The 14,877-nt window shown below is 46.9% G+C and overlaps 4 protein-coding genes across 4 annotated transcripts; 3 read left to right on the plus strand and 1 right to left on the minus strand.

The window, feature by feature from the left end:
- Positions 1 to 932: 932 nt before the first annotated feature.
- Positions 933 to 2,317, plus strand: FTJAE_263 (uncharacterized protein; the record flags this gene model as incomplete). The annotated part of the gene is made up of 4 exons (XM_037348843.1): positions 933 to 1,321; positions 1,375 to 1,501; positions 1,555 to 1,633; positions 1,689 to 2,317. 4 exons carry the CDS (start codon positions 933 to 935, stop codon positions 2,315 to 2,317), a joined length of 1,224 nt encoding a protein of 407 aa, XP_037212611.1.
- Positions 2,318 to 4,968: 2,651 nt separating this feature from the next.
- Positions 4,969 to 5,691, plus strand: FTJAE_264 (uncharacterized protein; the record flags this gene model as incomplete). The annotated part of the gene is made up of 1 exon (XM_037348854.1): positions 4,969 to 5,691. One exon carries the CDS (start codon positions 4,969 to 4,971, stop codon positions 5,689 to 5,691), a length of 723 nt encoding a protein of 240 aa, XP_037212612.1.
- A 311-nt stretch (positions 5,692 to 6,002) lies between these two features.
- On the minus strand, positions 6,003 to 7,626 carry FTJAE_265 (uncharacterized protein; the record flags this gene model as incomplete). The annotated part of the gene is made up of 3 exons (XM_037348865.1): positions 6,003 to 6,611; positions 6,668 to 7,355; positions 7,406 to 7,626. 3 exons carry the CDS (start codon positions 7,624 to 7,626, stop codon positions 6,003 to 6,005), a joined length of 1,518 nt encoding a protein of 505 aa, XP_037212613.1.
- Positions 7,627 to 9,158: 1,532 nt separating this feature from the next.
- Positions 9,159 to 10,632, plus strand: FTJAE_266 (DNA damage response wss1; the record flags this gene model as incomplete). The annotated part of the gene is made up of 2 exons (XM_037348876.1): positions 9,159 to 9,291; positions 9,347 to 10,632. The coding sequence occupies 2 exons, from the start codon at positions 9,159 to 9,161 to the stop codon at positions 10,630 to 10,632; spliced, it is 1,419 nt and encodes a 472-aa protein (XP_037212614.1).
- Positions 10,633 to 14,877: the final 4,245 nt, after the last annotated feature.

Here is a 14,877-nt window from a genome sequence, read left to right on the forward strand (position 1 = left end):
AGAAGAGGTAACGAGTTGTGCCAAAATGCGAGGAGTATAACAATCTCGAAAAGTGCTTAGAAGTAGAAAATGAAGAAGTTTGTGTGAGAGAATACATCTGCGTTTGGTTGGATGGCAAGTTGGCAAGAACAGGTGTGCAGCAACTGCTCGGTAACTGGCGGAAACCACAGGTAACATGCTCCTCTGTTTATGAAAACGCGGGCCTTCAAATGGAATTTTTCGCAACAGGAATCTAGATAGATATAGATAAACACCTAAGCGGCATATATCAGTTTTGAAAAGCTACGACCTCTTGAGCGGCTTTTCCATACATGGTTGGGCACAGTTGTCTGTTGAAATGAGACTACGTGCTTCCTATATAGCGCTGTTTATTCTTCCGTGAACTATCTGCGGTAAGTTAGGTATATAAACTAACATGTTTCATGGATGTCACGGGTGGATAGATAGGTATCTATAAAGAAGTTCAGTGTTCGGTCGGGTTCCTTCTTACATTAGTCATTTAGTGCCTCAGATCATCAAATGTAAAACGCATAAGAACCAAACGCCTAAGAGTTTTCTAGAAATAAAACCGAGGCCTTGTTTTATCTTGCACAAACAGTACGCCAGTGCAGCAGGTATCCGTTCAAGGGCGAATCACAATATGACGGGGGCTTGACAGACGGCTGGCAGCTGTTGGCGGTCCTCACAGCCAGGCGAAAACTGTTTGTGATTCATATTTCAGCGCCTTGATCCAGTCCTGCTCTGAGTTCCGTGCGACTCGGACCTCACACAAAAGTGTTATTGTGCATCCTTGGAGTGTGTCTTTCGCACAGTTGGTGCGCTCTCCCATGCGCTCACTTGCTTTCAGCTGAAAAGTCCTCTGTCCACACCCGCAGAGCATTATAATCCATACATTCTGGATTTCTCTCTCTTTTTATTACCAAATAGTCGTCATGGAGCATGCCTCCATAGATGGGCGGCGAAGGAACAAACCATCAGTTCCGATTCTTTATCCGTCACGCAAGTCAGAGACAGATGCAGCACCCTCCCTTCGACCAGCCTCGCCTCCCAAAAGTAACCCATGGGCTCCAGCAAAAAAGCCCCGGGTCAATCCTACAGCGGGAATGTTTCCGCCTCTGCCTGAGCCTCAAGCACCATGGTCGCCGGTCAAAACACCTACTGTCAGTATGTCGAGGGCCTCCTCGCTTTCTCCTGGCAAAAAGAGATCCATAGACGATACAGTATCGGGTGCGCTTGGACCCGGATCAACATCACCTTCCTCCATCACGTCTTCCTCATCTCGCCATATTTTTGAGGCTGCGGCACCACGAGCGACTTCAAAGTGAGCTGATCCTTCTCTGTGTCCACCCAGTACTATCAACTGACCGCCTTTAGTCTATGGAATTGCCCCTTTGGTGCTGATGTGGTGGTACGGTCGGGGAACTTAAGCTTTCGAGTCCATCGCAACATTGTGGTACCCCAGTCAGGCTGGTTCCGCGATAACCTGCCACCACCCAATGTGGTAAGTATCTTGTCTTCCGTCCAGCTTGTAATTATTCGAACTGACAACTTCAGGATGGGACACCAGTTGTGGTGACTGTGGGCTTCGCTCCCGAGACTGTCGCTCATTGCTTACGTTTTATATATACTGATAGTACGTGTCGAGCTCTATCTGAATCAAAGGAGACAGGAACTGATACATGAAACAGAAGTTGAGATTTGCGACACCGATACCCAAAATCCCTGGAATGCTGCGCATATTCCTTGTTGTGTCTTGGCGTATACCACTGCTGTCCACTTACGCATGGCGAAAATGACATGCCATCTTCTTCGCGTGGTCGAGAATACTTCCAGTGAACTTGGCGCTCTAATACGTAGAGACCATATCTCTCAAAAGCTAGACTGCTCCAAATGGGTCCAATTCTCATGGCACTATCAGAGGGCGTTGGATATCATCGTTCGGGGACAGCCTCAGAAGCTGATGGTGCCCATGAGGCTAGCTATGGCAAGCATCCTTGATGCTGTGCTCTTCTGGGTGGTACGGCATCCTCTTTTTGCCAGCGACCTGAAAACACCGTGGCAAAGGATTCTGGAAAACAGTATGCATGATATTGCTGAGTATAAGCAGCTGTGTCGAAGCACGCATTTGTTCAACAGTCCGTTGCCAGATGAGTTGGCATTGCTGGAACTATTCGAACAAACGAAAGCAGAAAAGGGGCCACCAGAACCTTCAAAGTCAGTGGGGACACAAACAGAAGATGGTGGTTCTGAACAAGAATTGAAGGGCCAGAGAAGTGATGTTTCTTTCACTCAGCGTGAGAGACGAGGCTTGCTGTAACTTTCGACTTATTTGCTTGCGTGAGGACTTGAGAACGAGGCAACATGGTATTTTCTCTTTCTTGGACTTCTGGCTACGACGAACCACATTGTAGACAAAAGAATAGAACTATTGATGAATAGTGGCGGTTATTAGCTATATGTATTCGAACAGAATAAATAAAGGCTGGTGTTGGCAACGAGTTCCTGGGTAGGGTAAGAAACTCCATGAGGTCGGCCCCGGTTTGTATTTCGTTCCGATGAGTTCTAAGTATATACTGTTGCCAGTGAGTTGATGCTGGATATTTGACGGAATTTCTCTCCACAAGCAACAGTGTCAGCCTGGCACAACACTCACAGGGACCCATCTAATGTTGGCCTTGATTAACCTTGACTTAAGAACATGTACCGGAACATGATGCTTATCAGCTGGATACCCAATCAGGCAACGATGTCTGCAGTCTAAACATGTGATTTCTAGCCCATGATCCGCAGTGACCCGAGCTGTAGCACATATAAACGCATGCATAATTGTAATTATATCTGAATAGTCTCGCTGTTCATCGGATGCTGATGGCCTTGGCTTGGATGCTTGTAAAACCAATACCGTCGTGAAGGTGAGTCAATGAAGAATGTAATCGGGCAAGTGGAGGAATGGATCGTTGCTTGATTGATTGAACTGTTTGACCAATGCATTTCCAATGTAACCTAACTAATCTTTGAGAAAGGGGGAAGATATCATGCGGCTCTTCCATTTTGCCTTCTGATTAGTCTAAGCCGTAAATGAAGAGTGACTTTAGAACGTAATGAGAAGGGCATCTTCCGGCTTTGCCTCTTTAAAGTGAAGTGTTTAAGATTCACTAAGGAATCTACTCTTCAGCCATTGACCTGTCAGATGTCTACAGAGTCTTTCCCAAAAGCGAAGCTATTCACAAACTAAGGCAAGAGACAGAGGCCAAAGTATCGATCTGACTGACCGATCTCCAGGCAATCAGATCAGCCAGAAAACAGTCCTTCTAGAGCAGTAGGCGACGGATTCGGCTGCACTCCGATTAAGGAGGCCCCTGGCATCCCCCCCATGATGATTAAAGAAAACCTCCTTTGTTAGAAGAAAATTCTCTATTTTGGCACTGAAGATAGCTTCAAGAAGAAGAGCTACAGCAAGAAGACTATGGGGTCAAGCCAGGCAGAGGCATTTGCCTCGCTAGGAGGACAGCTTGTTAGCATCAGTGTCTTGTAGAGCGGTAGATTCGCGTTTCATCCTCATCCTAAGAAGGTTTTATAACCCTTCTAGTAATGCCTTGCTATCACTTTTACCTTAAAGAGTATGAAGAAATGTAATTTTAACAACCATAGACCTCCCATTTACTGTGAACTCCTATGTAGTTACTATCTTCTTCGCAAAACGCTCTTTAATCTTGAGAATATCTCTCTACGGATGACGAATCACCAGATTTAATATTAATAAGTTGGAAATCGAAGGGGCCTTTGCTTATTACTTATACAGACGAACATTGGAGGCTCAGAGTGAAACCAAGGGAATATGGTATCTTGAACTGAATTATTTAGCCTAATTTCTCTCAAACTCAAGGCTCTGAACCATCTGAATCAACTCCTCTGACCCCTGAGGCTCAGACAATTCCTGTTTGGCGAGCCTATAAACCTCCGTGAACCATTCATGGCATTTCTTTGTCATTCCTTCTGGCAATCTCGGCATTTGGTTCATTGTGGCCTGGGCACATCGTTCTAAATGCAAGTCGTCCCCCTAGGCATCGACACTGCATAGAAATGCATCCCGAGCACGCTTCTTGTCTTCATCGGTAGAATTCGCTGCCTTCACAACAGCAAGAAATCTGCCAAGACAGTCTTCAACGTCCTTAGGCAGTAAACCAGGAACTAAACTTTCAAAGTTAGCACATTATACGAGAACCCTAGGCGATCATTGTCTATCTAGGAAACTGACCTGAGGTTTTCTGCTCTGATTTCTTGGCGCGAGTAAGCTTGTCGCTGTTCTTTTTATTCATGTCGACGATCGACGCGCGAGGAGACGTCTTAGAGGTAGTGCAAGATATCTATGCACGCTCAGGCAATAGTTTGCAGTCCAAGGGGAATATTATAGTACGGAAAGATGTTCAGTGTTGAGCCTCCGGCAGACTTATCTTGGTGATCAGTTTAAATGAGGAAATGGTTTGTTTCCGTAGACTGGATCTATAAAGTAAACATTTCACTGCATCTTGGAAGGTCGGTCACGTGCCAATACCTGGCAGCGACAGGATCCACTAAAAAGCTGGTCACGTGCCAAGAGTCCTGTCTATTCATGTATTTAACGAGCATTCAATTTATAAATCTTTATTTAAAAACCTATTCCTCAATTATTCATCGTCAATAACCTTGATTTTTGTTTGCCATTGATGTCAGTACCTCATTCTACCTTCTGGTGTCGCAATACTGACTGTGGTGCCAGCGTGGATACACAGAGACAACAGCCGGGCCTATCCTGAATCTTGCCTGTTTATCGCCAACATGGAGAAGCTACTGCAATATGAAGGCTGCGATGTTGATGAGAACTCGGGCGCCATAGCCTTGGCTCCCTGGGCCCGTAACGAAGCAAATCGCCGCTGGGCTATTATTACCCACCCTTACACCGACATGAGCGTTGCTCCCGTGTAGCACATGAGAGAACCCATCATCGACGAAATGATGGCATTTATTGGATTAGGGTCCTATCATCTGGATGCCGAAGAGTTAGCAGGCTTCGTATGGGAGCGCGACTTCTACGATATCGAAAGTGATGATAATATTGCTTGGGGCGATGTGGACTCCATTACACAAGCATCATTCCACCGCACAACCAAGTTTGGTGGTGGTTTTGATACCAAATATCCTGTCTCACAGGGCGTCAAAGACATTATTTCCAAGTACAAGCAGGGTTGTGACCTGGTTGCACGCCTTCCATCGACACAGCGTAATGGCCATTCCCTGTCAGTCACATGCCGGGGCCTGCGGCGAGCTGAGGCTCTGAAACGCCTGACGCAAAAACAGCGTGCCTCTAAGCGAATCCGACCCTGGTTTCCCCAGGACCCGGAGGTTGACGCCATTTTCTCGGCATGGGAAACCAAAATCCCTGTCCAGGCCAACAAACGTATCCCTGACCAAAGCTGGAAGGCCGATTCGGACACACTCGACAAAAGCCGGATAATGTGGGTGAAGCCTGCACACCTCGAGGAGGCATATAGAAGAGAAAAGTCGACTTCAAAAGAAGACTGGCCCGATGATGAACCACAGAAAATCATATACGGTCATCGACATGGCTTGTACATTATCGCCGATGGACGATACGACCCAGTTACCGACGAAACCGAGGAATCCACTGAGGACTCCGATTCAGAGGATTAGAGCTCTGAAATTGCTATGGAAAGTTTAGGATTGTAGGTCGTTTGGTCTCAAAATAGTCGGCCACCAGCACGGAAAAGAAGTTAACCTTATCATCGGGAACCCAATTGGTGGCCAGTAGAAGTGTGTAGGTAGATGCAAACAGACTGCAAAACTTGATTAAATGAATATAGCTACCAATTCTCAGCCTAGCTAGACTCCTAAGCTATCTATGTCATGCATAGACTATCCCCCAAAACAACAACTAATGCCGCAATGCCAAATTTCCCAACGCCCACTAGACTTTTCGTCCCTACTGGACGGTGCTTCGGCATTCAAATGGTGCCGGAAGACTCTTTAGTGAACTTGTTCACGATAGCAGCATGAATGTCTTTGTCCTTGGAAATGTATTTACGCCAGGAACGCAATGGCGCTACCATTTTCATTGCGTCTGCTTGAATCTTGAGTTTGACCAACTCGCTTGCCAGGTGAACATCTGATGTCTCTGCAAGGGTGGCAATCAGTGTGGCAGAGTCGATTGGTGTGTCCTGTTCGTTCGTTGGACAGTCGAGATGAAGACTCTGAATCGTTTTATCGAGTGACTTTAGAATGAGATCGTCGTATGACACTCTAGCTGAAGCCAGGTAGAGTGTTGTTTCTGCGCTTAATGGCAACACCTTATGGACTGTGGGGAATGGACTGCCCATCATTCCTTCTGTCATTTCATATGCGTCGAGGATGGCTGCTTGTAGCGATCTGTCATCATCGAATGTCATCCTGGAAGCCGTCTCACAAAACTGGAAGATTAATGGGCGATATAATGCATCGGGCAAGACTTCGGTTAGATGCCAGAGAGCCCCCATACATAGGCCATCGTTGAGTTGGACGATGGAATCCGTAGTCAAGATTCTCTCGGCGACGGAGTTTATTGCATGTGGCCATAACTTCTACTGACAGTTAGATCGGGGGACACTGGAAAGCGTCACAGAGAAGAACTCACTTTATAGGCCTCAAGCAGCCGGCGGGCCCCTCGACGTGTCATGTCGCCTTGCCCAAGCTGTCGGATACACTCCCAAAGGTAATGTTTCTTCTCATCCAACACGGCACATGGGTCCGAAGAGCCTCTTGCAATCTGTGAAGCTGTGAAGAGTCCCTCCAGGTCATCGATCGAGCCAGTTTCTTCATACATTGCCATCGCCGACATACATAAAGACTGTAACGAAGACGCTGGATCGATAGAGGAGCATGTGCGCTCATCTTCCGATAACTGGGAAGCCCTTGGACGCACAGGCACATCTAGATTTTCTATAGTGTCGCTGACATACTTTGCGATGGTTCGCTTGATGTTCGCCGCTTGATCCTCTCTTCTAGTTTGTCGGTCGCCGACAAAGAACTCAGAATACCAGTAAACCTTTTTGTAAGCCCCGTTTGTTTTGACTGAAGCAAGTGGTCTCAAGTTGCAAAGGCCATCCTGTCGATCTTCGAGAGTAAAGAATCGTCTTCTTTCCGCATTGTCTCCGAGTAATCTCACAATGAGACCAGAGTCTCTCGTATTCAGATATGCATGTCTCTTACTGTCAAAAGATGCAACATTCATCGTACGAGGAGTATTGTTGCGGTATTCCGCTGAGAGGAGTTCATCGTCCCGCTCAGCCATGCATTCGCCAACAAGTAAGACAAGTTCCGTGCTATTAGTATGAGTTAGCAACCACACATATGAAAACTCATTAACTCTTACGTAGGCGTTGTCTTGATGTCCCAATCATTTTCTTGTTCAGTGAAGTCGGTTTTGGTCAACTCTGTATCCATATTCGCAAAACTGACTTTAGCTTTTGAGCTTAGACTTTTCTCGCTAGTCGGTTTCACTCGTATAATCTTGAACTTGTCCCGGCCCGGCTTCCCAGTGTTGTAGGCCAGTCCCGAGTCACTGAATGCCCAGTCTTGTGTGTCGTCATCCATGATCGAGATCAATCACCGAGATGCGTTGAAGTTTAAGTCGAAAACGTATAGCTCAGTTGCGTGTTTCCTATTGAGTTGCCAACTTGATATGTGCAAAGTGCGAGATATTGTCGACGAAGGAGAGTTGAAAAAGAGAAATGTCTTAGTGATATTGTTAGAGAATACCGCTGCGAACAATAGGCAACTCAGAAACAATAGAGCGGGGAGAGAGCGGCGTCTGCGAATACCGGAGGAGTGAGTTGAAGAAGAAGAAGAATAAATAAAGGAGAGAGTCAGGATCATAATGGAAACTATTTATAAGAAACAAAATAATATCATGGCGGCTTCGGTGATTCACGTCACGTGACTCGTGGTTTTACATGAGGTCAGCAATATTGCATTTAAATATATAAAGTAAGGCAGGCAGGCAGGCCTCTTTATCATTTCAGACTGCAGTGTTTGCCAGGTGCTGGTGTTAACGAGGAGGTGACCTCAAGCCGTCGGCGAACGAGAGAACCCCGCTTGACAGCCTGTGCACACAGAATACATAATACTTTTGCTCTCTAGCATTAAGAAAATACCCCCGGCGTGGATCGTGGACTTCAAATCATCTACTCGTCTTGTTTCATCTCATCCATCGACAATGCCCTATGTATATAAGCCATGGATATTGAAAAGCCTAGGAATCCCGTCATGGGAACATGTCCGGATGATGGGCGCAGAGGGGCTCCGCAAAGAAAAGGAACGTCGTCAAGAGTTAAAAGTCAGTATTATCACAGAAGTCCAGACTGGATGGCAGTCCAGTGATATTACGCCCCTTTTTACTAATTTGGTTACCAGGAGAAACTCAAAGCTGGACAGAAAGAGTCCGATGAACGACATGTCTCATCTGAAACAACTGTCAAGGTAAGGGCGATTCTTTTAGGAACAGGATATTCACTAACCAGATGAATCCTCAGGTTCAGGAACCGGAAGAGAAGCACAATGTACTTTCAGGTCAGGAAAGTGGCAAGCCTGAGCAGGAAGCGGATAGTGCACACAGTATCAAGGATGAGAAGAAGGGAACGACAGAGGGTGAGCTATAAATACTTAGTTGTTTCCCATAGCGCAAGATTCTTCAAGTTGTAATGAAACTCGGAACATTGTTGTTATGCAAGACCAAGACAATTCACTGATTTTGTTTGAGTGGCCTTGTCGGACCTTGATTCGAAATAAAATAAGCAAAGGGTATCCTAAACTCATACTAAATTTAGGTATGCCAAGTTACCTAGATATTTTTGTCATTTAGGATCGAAGTCCTGGGTTTTCTTTTCTCCCCTGGGTACGTAGGTAGAGTCGTCGAGGATTTGATCATGCCAGTCACGTGGCGTCGCGTGAGTTTTGTAAGGTACTTTACGCGACTCTCAGGCAGTTGTGGATTCCCTGCCGTGCGTCATTCAACTTCAGTTTTGGGTTTCAGGTACCTGGTACATAATTTTTCAGGGCGATTCAGAACTGAAATACGTGCTCATATTTGTAAACAATCCATCCAATACCCTTGACTTCGAAGCAACATGGTTGCTGGGTACCAACGGCTGAATGAAAAGCAATCGCAACCGAATCCCCATGTTGTCTTCATCAAGCCTTTAGAGGGCCCAGACAAAGAGATAGCTCAGGACTTTCTTGAGAGAATAGCAGCACAATGTCGTGAGTTGATGATTTCCTTGAGCAGTAACACGGTATTGATATTTGCGGTTATCAGGTCCCATTATGCGAGAAAACCACCTGTACGTTACTTCGCTAGAGGAGTACGAGCCAAATCGTGAATTCGTTGGGCGGAATTTTAATGCAGGCGAAGTCGTTCAACTCGTGCTAAAGTCACCTAGTACTGGCCGCTGGTTACCATTCAACTATGTGCAGATGGTCATGATGCATGAGCTGGCACATTGCAAGCAAATGAATCATTCAAGAGCATTCTGGACCGTTCGAAACTTGTACGCTTCTCGGATGCACGAACTTTGGTCCAAAAACTATACCGGAGACGGCCTCTGGGGAAGGGGTGCTAACCTTGCCACTGGTGAATGGGAAAAGAATAGCGTGCTGGCTGATGAGGTTCTACCAGAGCATCTTTGCGGAGGTACTTACAGATCACGTCGCAAGAGACGGGTCAAGCCACAACTGTCCTACCAAGAACGAAAAGAAAGGCGAATCTTGAAGAAGTTTGGCAAGAATGGGGTCGCTCTCGGTGCCGATGAAGAAGAAAAGGTCAAGTTGGAGAGTGGCAGGAAGATTCAAGCAAAACCTCGGGTTGCTGGAAGCATGAGAGGACGCGAGCTCCGGGCGGCGGCGGCACTCGCTCGCTTCGAAAAGCAAAAGACAGAGCTCGAGACTCTCAAAGATAATGACGAGACAGATTCCGGGAGTGGCAGCGAATTTGAGGAGCAGCCTGGAGAAGATTCTAAGGATGCTGTCGATGTGAATGGTAAGAGACTACTTGATGGACAAGGCCACGGCATGGTCAAAGTCTGTGAAGATGAGGATGGAGATGATCCTGGGGCCGAGGATGAGTGTCGAGAGCTTCAAAGATTGATTAGGAGCATCAAACGGGAGTCGCCTGAGCCGCAAGTTACAGAACCACCTCAAGAACCTAGGCCTCAGGTTTTCAACAAACAATCACCGCCAACAGCAGCACCTGCTAGTACTGTCAAGGCAGAACCTGCCAGAGGAGCTAAACAGCTCAAGATACCAACGGCATCGATAGCCAATGCAACAGCCACGAACGGGTCCCGAGTTTCGCCCCCTCGAGGTTCAGCTCAGCCAGTCGAGTCGACAAGCAACCAGGCACGCTCTGGCGGAACTTGTTCCATGTGCTCCTACAACAATTCTGGTTTATCACTTACATGTGCAATGTGTGCAAATGTATTGGATCCCTCAGGCACAGGCTCGTGGCAGTGTTCAAGCGACGCGTGCAAAACTACACAGTATCGCAATTCTGGCGATTGTGGGGTCTGCGGGTTGTGTGGTCAAAGAAGAACACAGGCTGTGTAAAATCGCAGTAAATCAAGCCCTACTTATTACGAGGTTGCGAGGAAAGATTATATGTGATGACAGAACTCGGTATTGAGCGGTACCAGACATGGCGACTCCTTTTGGCGACACCGAGATGCAAATACGTTGAATGGTTTATGTAGTAACGCCGCAGCACAGTAGCAGATTGAAGTAATCATAATGTTAGAGCAGTTCGCATACACGGACATATATTGCTTGGCATAAGAGTATCGATGTTCTTGAATCAGGCATGGTATAAGCGTCGAGTCTCTTGTGTGAAGACAGAAACTGGCCAAGTCTGTCTTCCATGAAGCTCCAACAGCAAGTGACAAACAGAAAGCTTCAGCCATCTGTCTCCATCTATCAGCCTTCAAACGCACTAAGGACCACAGTCAAATGTTGAGTATTCGACTTGTACATTTTGCTAGTCTCCATATTAGTTTCATAGACATGCAATGACAATTATATGCTTAACTACCTTATGCGTTATGAAAGACGATCACAATAAGATCACTATCACGGCTTCCCAAAAATGAGTCTATTTCCAATCTGTAGCACTTGCAGTTGCAACTCATGTCATTTTGTTAAATTTTGGTGCATCAAGTTGCTTGCATTGCAGTTCATCGAGTGAGAGCACTGGCTTGGAAAGATCTTCTCATTGCTTGTCTTGGAGCCTTGATGGCTCTACAGGATTCGCTTCCATGAGGGATCAGCGGAGTCCCTATTTACAAACGGTTAACCTCCGTGCTAAACCCAACCTGCAAACACAAATTCTACCCTCCATATATCCTCCAAGTCCATGTCGGGTATCCATGTCGGGTAGTAAGTTGCTACGTGTAGCTCGTTCCGAGAGGATCTGCAATTTGTGAGTGCTGTCACCCTTACAGCAACACCCCCAAAGTCAAAGTCATACCAGTTTGACCTTTTTCTCTTCATCATAATATGGAGGTTCTGATAGGAATATCGCGTTTCTCATGCCCCATCATTTGAGATGACCAAGGGCTGTGTCACAGGCGTGAGGAAACGGGAGGGTCTACATCAGTTAATGACAACAGCCACTTACATCGTTGTACTCGTTCATGGGTTGCCCAGTGAGTTGTAAAATGGCTCAAGAGTTACGAATGCGAATTATGGTGCTGAAATTGGTTGGAAAGGAGTGGTGTTTCTACGCCAGAGCGATGGTCGACTGCAAATCGAGCATAATTCATGTTGCCAAGGGAACAAAAGATGAGGTGTGTTACTCTTGGGGAGCGGGCCGATTGACCGGCGGCAGAGTTCAGGTCATATTAGATGCGAGTAATAGGCGAGGGAGGGCCGAAGACAAGGTGAGAAGAAGGACGAAATAAATCCACGGAGCGTGGGGAGCAAGTTAAAATAAGGTGGGAGCAGAAACAATAGCGGTGAATAACAGAGTGGGGAGTACTGAAGATGAGTAGAAAATTATGGGAAGATTAGAAGCATGGACACAAACACGATTTGAAGATGAAAGGTTGAGCTAGGTAGGTATGCTGTAAAGACAGGAGACAAAGAGGAGGGGATTTTGATTGAACGGTGAGGAAAGAGTGAGGAATGGGGAGGAGACAAGAAATGGGCGAGGGAACAGCAGATTCCAGTAAGTGAAGCACATAATCATTCTGTTATGTAGTGTTTTCTGGTCAGGATATCCATTGGATGGCTCGAATCAGATCGACATGCTCACCAAGGTCCAGACCTTCAAGAACATGGGTGGGCTTGACGCTGACGATGTTATCCCCCACCCACCATCATTAGGGACAGACCTACCACTGAGCTAGTGTGTATTACAGTGCAGCAAACCCATTGTTCGGCTGTGGGCTGGAAGCTGTGACATCGTGGATAACTTCCTAGCTTTGCATCCCCTCTTTGACGCTATCTATGCACCCACAGGTGGGCCGGGGTGGCTATGGCCGCTACCAAGTTCGCCAATCTCTTGGTGGTGTGATGGCCAAGACCCAACCTCGTCCCTCCAATTCCTGGTCATGGATTCCAGACGATGCGATTCCGTACATGAATTTTTGTCTGTAGATGGCTGTTATCAATTCAGCAAAGCCACAAAACTGCCACTCCAGACAGTGATATACCAGGGGCAACAGGTCATCCTCGATGAGTCTAAACCAACTGATCGTTATTAATCAAGAGAAAAGCGTGGTGACACTCAACACTGGCCAGGTAGTGTTGGGTGAGTAGCATCGAGCACATAATACACCAAAGAGGGTGTAAAGGTATTTTAGGAATTCTGATCAGAAGCTCAAAAAGACAGACAGGCTGTCGATGTCGAAGCCAAGGACACCAATGCACCTCAGCGACCGAGGATGCCGTGAGCCGGTCTCGGGAGCATGTGGGCGGACGCGGGGTAGCATTATGAGCCCATGATTGGCTACCTGGAGGTTTCCTCAAGACATTAAACAGCGGACCAGGGCCCCGTTACGCTGCTTTTAGTTTCAAGGTATCCGTACCTCAGTGAACTTAACCGTGCGTGTTTAGTCGGAGTTCAGACCTCCTGAATAACGTGGCATTTGGGAAAATCCAAAGGCTAACAGTCGCCGTCTCTCGATTCCCAGAGGAAGAAATGGCCATGAGGGCTGGAAAGACAAGATGGACGGCAAATGTTTCTAAAAAGTAGCACGATGGGCTGTCCACGCTCCGTTGTACTGTAAACAGCGACAGGCATACCTACCAACATGGCCCCAAGATGCCAACGAGATGAGAAGGTTGCTGCAAGCATTGCTAATGAATGCCGGAATATGGATATGGCATGGTGATGACGACTCTGCCACCCACCGTGTGTCATCGCTTCATGGCACCCAATTCCCCGAGCGATGCTGATCGCTGTTGAAGCTTGAGATAACACTAGACAGGAGCATCACTTGATCTGAGATGCTCGACGCTAAAAGTATGGACCAGACCGTGTGTGGTGCAAGGTTTTGACAAGAGTCATGTCAAGGGGGAAATTGAGGTGTGATGGGCTGCCAACAGCTGAAATGGGATTGGACATGAACTCGGGATCTCAAAGGTGATCCATGAGTCAAACTGTCAACATGTTCAAGAGGTCTGGGCGGGGGGGCTTGCAAGCTGATGAAGATGATGGTGTTTCGTATGCACATCACAGTTACGTCGTAGGTATCTTATCATCACATTCAATCCCCCTTCCCACCACTCTTCACTGATGGCGTTGCTGTGCTAGCAGTAAGCATACAGGCCTGTCTGATGACAAAGAAGCTAGCAACGCCCAAGAGTTTCGCTTGCTGGGCTGTCAATATGTTTCTGGGCACCATGCTCAGTTTGGGCATACACAGTTGGTCGTTGGTGTGCGACCAATCACAAGTTCTCATTAGCTCGGTCGTCTGTCGGTGCTTTGTGTTGTAACAGAAAGTCGAGATAAGCTGGCGCGAAAGTGGGAGACCAAGAGGGACCTCTGATCCTCCTCCAGAATCGTCACATCACCATCTCTGTTGCCGCTGTTGAAATGTGCCTGTGAGGCAGAGTCGCAATCCCTGCGATAAAACGCTTAAAGGTTTGTCTCGGTTGGTTGTTGCCTTTCGTTACAGAGGCTACCCCGCAAAATGGCAAACATTCCACTACGTATCCATTTGTGACGTAGACGGGATGCGCTGGGATCGCTTTCCGTTACGGATGTTCTAAGGTGCCCTACGAGGCGCCTTTTTCGAGATAAGATTGGCTTACTGGGGCGGTCCCTTTCCACCCGTTTTCACCGTAGTCAGCCAAACGGCGCTAATAGTGGTCTGTGTGAAGCCGCAAATGCCGTGGGGAACAGGGACCAGTGGGGCACATTGCCAGATCCTGGAGGTAAAAACTATACGCAAAGTGGTTGAAGCCCAAAATGGAATTTGTTCTTGTTGCTTGGCCACCAGAAGAAAAAGGAACCTGTATAAAAGTTGACGTGGATATGCTGATTAGAAAAAGAGAAAAGGGCCAGGTGTCATGGGTTTTCTATGCGAGGTAAGTACCTTAGGTCGAGGAGAGAAGCGAAAGGTCTTGTTTCCGTTCGTCAACCGAGGAGAAAGTATTTACCAAATCTAGCGAGACAGCACCTGCGATAATCCTACCTATAGTCAATTATCAAAGCAAGACGATAAAAAAGGGAGATCAAGTAGCGCTTCCTCTTTCTGAGTTATCTTGACTGGACAATAAGAAAGGTTCGTAAATGCTATACACCTTTCACTTGCCCTCGACCTGAAATTAGGAAAACACACAATTGTGAAACTG

Source organism: Fusarium tjaetaba (genome assembly GCF_013396195.1).
Source record: "Fusarium tjaetaba strain NRRL 66243 chromosome Unknown NRRL66243_c0000010, whole genome shotgun sequence".
NCBI classification, from domain to species: Eukaryota; Fungi; Ascomycota; class Sordariomycetes; order Hypocreales; family Nectriaceae; genus Fusarium; species Fusarium tjaetaba.